Source organism: Chaetura pelagica, unplaced genomic scaffold (genome assembly GCF_000747805.2).
Source record: "Chaetura pelagica isolate M959 unplaced genomic scaffold, ChaPel_1.0 scaffold252, whole genome shotgun sequence".
Taxonomy (NCBI): Eukaryota; Metazoa; Chordata; class Aves; order Apodiformes; family Apodidae; genus Chaetura; species Chaetura pelagica.
In genome coordinates, this window is record NW_009952359.1 from 281,898 (window position 1) to 284,596 (window position 2,699).

Consider the following 2,699-nt stretch of genomic DNA (forward strand, 5'->3'; position numbering starts at 1 on the left):
CGCCCCCCCCGGGGGCCGCTGCGCAGCCGCCCATAAATAGGGGCTCGCTGGGCTCCCGGGATGTGAGCAGCGCCCGATCTCTGGCTCCGCTCGGCTCGGCGCGGGGGGACATGCACGCCACGCTGCTCGGTGTCCTGGGGCTGGCCCTGCTGGGGGCCCTGCAGGCGCAGGATGGCATTCCCGTGCAGAGCGACTTCCAGCAGGACAAGGTGATCCATCCCAGCCAGCATTACTGGCCCGGGGGTTCAGGGGTGCTTTGGGGGATCTTCGTCCTACAAGTGGGTGGAGATGGTGTTGCAGGTGGATTCGGGGACATGGGGGTCGGTGGCTCCGGAAGGGATGCAGGATCCAGTTTCCAGCCTGTGGGGCAGGACCGAGGAGGTGCGGGGCTGGGCTGTGTCCTGTGCCGTGGGGCAGGGTAGGTGGACAGGGGATTTATGGGGGGACTGAGAATAGCAAGCTCAGGTTGACAGGCAGCATGGAGGTGGGCCATGGACTCTCCCTCCACACCACAGACCCCATCCACCCCCAATCCAGGGTCCCAAAAATCCAAAAGCTGCTGTGCTGGGGGGTCCCCACACACCCCTCTGCACTCCCAGCCCCTGGGTGCTGGCAGGCTCAGGGTGCTGGCACTCCCTCCCCCCAGGGGCAGGACCCAGAGCAGCTCCACACTGGGGGGCCTGGCCCCACAGCCCTGGGGTCTCACTGAGCAGGGGCAGGGGCCATGCTGCCCACTCATCCAGGGAGCCCCCAGAGGGGTCCTGGGTGACAGATCCACCCTAGGGAGGTGATGGGAATGGCATGTCCTGCAAGGATGGGGGATGGCATGAGCTGCCAGGGTGGTCCCTGCACAGCCCGTCTCCAAGGCTGCCAGCTCTCCCCCCCCAGTGCACTGAGCTGGCAGCCCGGGGGACCAGGCTGGGATGAGCCAAGCTGGCCTCAGGATCTTGACATGCCCCAGGTGGCTGTAAATGACATCTCAGAGCCAGATGGTCCCCTCACCCCCTCCCGGGCCTGGCGCGAAGGGGAAGAGAACACCCCAAGTGCTGGGCAGTAAAGGGCTCAGTGAAGAGCTCTCCCAGCTGCTGGGTTTTGTGGGTGCCAAGAGCTGTAGCAACTCCTGGGGGAACAGGGACCCCAGGATATTGTCCTGCCATGGGCACAGGCTGGCAGAGGATGGGGATGGCCCTGGTGGGGGCCGGTGGGGGACTAGGGAGTGAGACATGGGGTCTGCACCCTGCTGGCAACTGAGTGGAGCCTGTGTGCAGCTCACAGGGAGATGGTACACCATTGGCCTGGCCTCCAACTCCAACTGGTTCAAGGACAAGAAGCACCTGATGAAGATGTGCACCACAATCATCTCCACCACTGCAGATGGGAACCTGGAAGTCACCTCCACCTACCCCAAGTAAGAGCATGGGGAGGGGTGGGCAAGCAGGGGGTGTTCCCCCATCCCAGGATGGGGCAATGGGCTCTGGTGCCATGCCTGAGGCCCCTGACATCCTGGGGCTCTGCTCCCCAGGGGTGACCAGTGTGAGACGAGGAACAGCCTTTACATGAAGACGGAGCAGCCAGGGCGGTTCAGCTACACCAGCCCACGTGAGTGCTGAGCCCCTAGCCCATCCTGCGGGGCAGCCCCTGATGTGCCCCCAGCTCCCAGCCCAGTCCTGCTTGCCTGCTGTCCCTGCCAGAGCTCCTCGGGTCTGGCTCAATGTCTGGGGCTGATCTGTACCCTCTCTGTCCCACACAGGCTGGGGCAGCAAGCACAATATCCATGTGGTGGAGACCAACTACGAGGAGTATGCCTTGGTGGCCACCCAGATCTCCAAGAGCACCGGCTCCTCCACCATGGTGCTGCTCTACAGTATGTCTGCCCTGGGACTTCCCCAGAACACCTTGGGAGGGCCTTGGTGGGGAATCTTTCCCATGGGAGAAGGGCAGCAGCATCTCACCAAGCTGGGGTGACCCATGGGATGGCTGGGTTGGAACCTCCTTCCTGGGGAACTTGGCCATTGCTGGGCTGCCTGTGCCCTGGGACAGCATGACCCTGCTCTGGGGGGTCCAGGGGAACTGCCCTTCACCCTGCTCTTCACTGCAGGCCGGACCAAGGAGCTGAGCCCTGAGCGCCTGGAAAGGTTCACCCAGTTCTCCAGGGAGCAGGGCCTGATGGATGAAGAGATCCTCATCCTGCCCTGGACAGGTGAGAAGCAGCTGGGGGGGGCAGGGGTGGCAGTGGGGGGCTGGGAGGGAGATACAACCAAGGAGACAAGGAGACCCCCCTGGCTTGTTTCTGCCTCCCTGTGGAGCCAGTGTGGGTCAGCCATGGGGCGTCCCTCTGGGGAGTCCCTCGGGGGGTGCAGATCCTCAGTCCCTGATCTCTGCTTTCCTTCCTCCTGCAGACAAATGCATGGCGGATACTGCCTAGGTGAGTCTGGCCTGGGGCTCAGACCAGCCCAGTGGGAGGGCATGGGTTGTGCTCAGAGCCCCACCCCCCAGAGTGCCCGTGCCCTTCCATCCCCCCGATGCTGCACCTCTTGCTCGCCCCTGCTGGGGGCCCCTCACCCCATCCCCATGGGGTGGCTCTTTTGTTATGCCCATCCACTCAGCACGGGGCTGGCAGGGCTGATGTGTCCTCCTGTGTCCCTCCGTGTCCCCCAGCTCAGCTGCTGCCCCTCCCATCTCTTCCCGGCAGACCCACC

At 64.2% G+C, this 2,699-nt stretch overlaps 1 protein-coding gene across 1 annotated transcript in view; it reads left to right on the plus strand.

The window, feature by feature from the left end:
• The window catches only part of LOC104397867 (lipocalin-like), a 9,965-nt gene extending 7,540 nt beyond the window's left edge, over positions 1 to 2,425 (plus strand). Inside the window, exons 6-11 of the mRNA XM_010007880.1 lie at positions 117 to 209; positions 1,269 to 1,408; positions 1,523 to 1,599; positions 1,751 to 1,864; positions 2,099 to 2,200; positions 2,400 to 2,425. Of these exons, the coding sequence (XP_010006182.1) occupies positions 117 to 209; positions 1,269 to 1,408; positions 1,523 to 1,599; positions 1,751 to 1,864; positions 2,099 to 2,200; positions 2,400 to 2,425 (552 nt within the window). The remainder of the gene's footprint in view (positions 1 to 116; positions 210 to 1,268; positions 1,409 to 1,522; positions 1,600 to 1,750; positions 1,865 to 2,098; positions 2,201 to 2,399) is intronic.
• Positions 2,426 to 2,699: the final 274 nt, after the last annotated feature.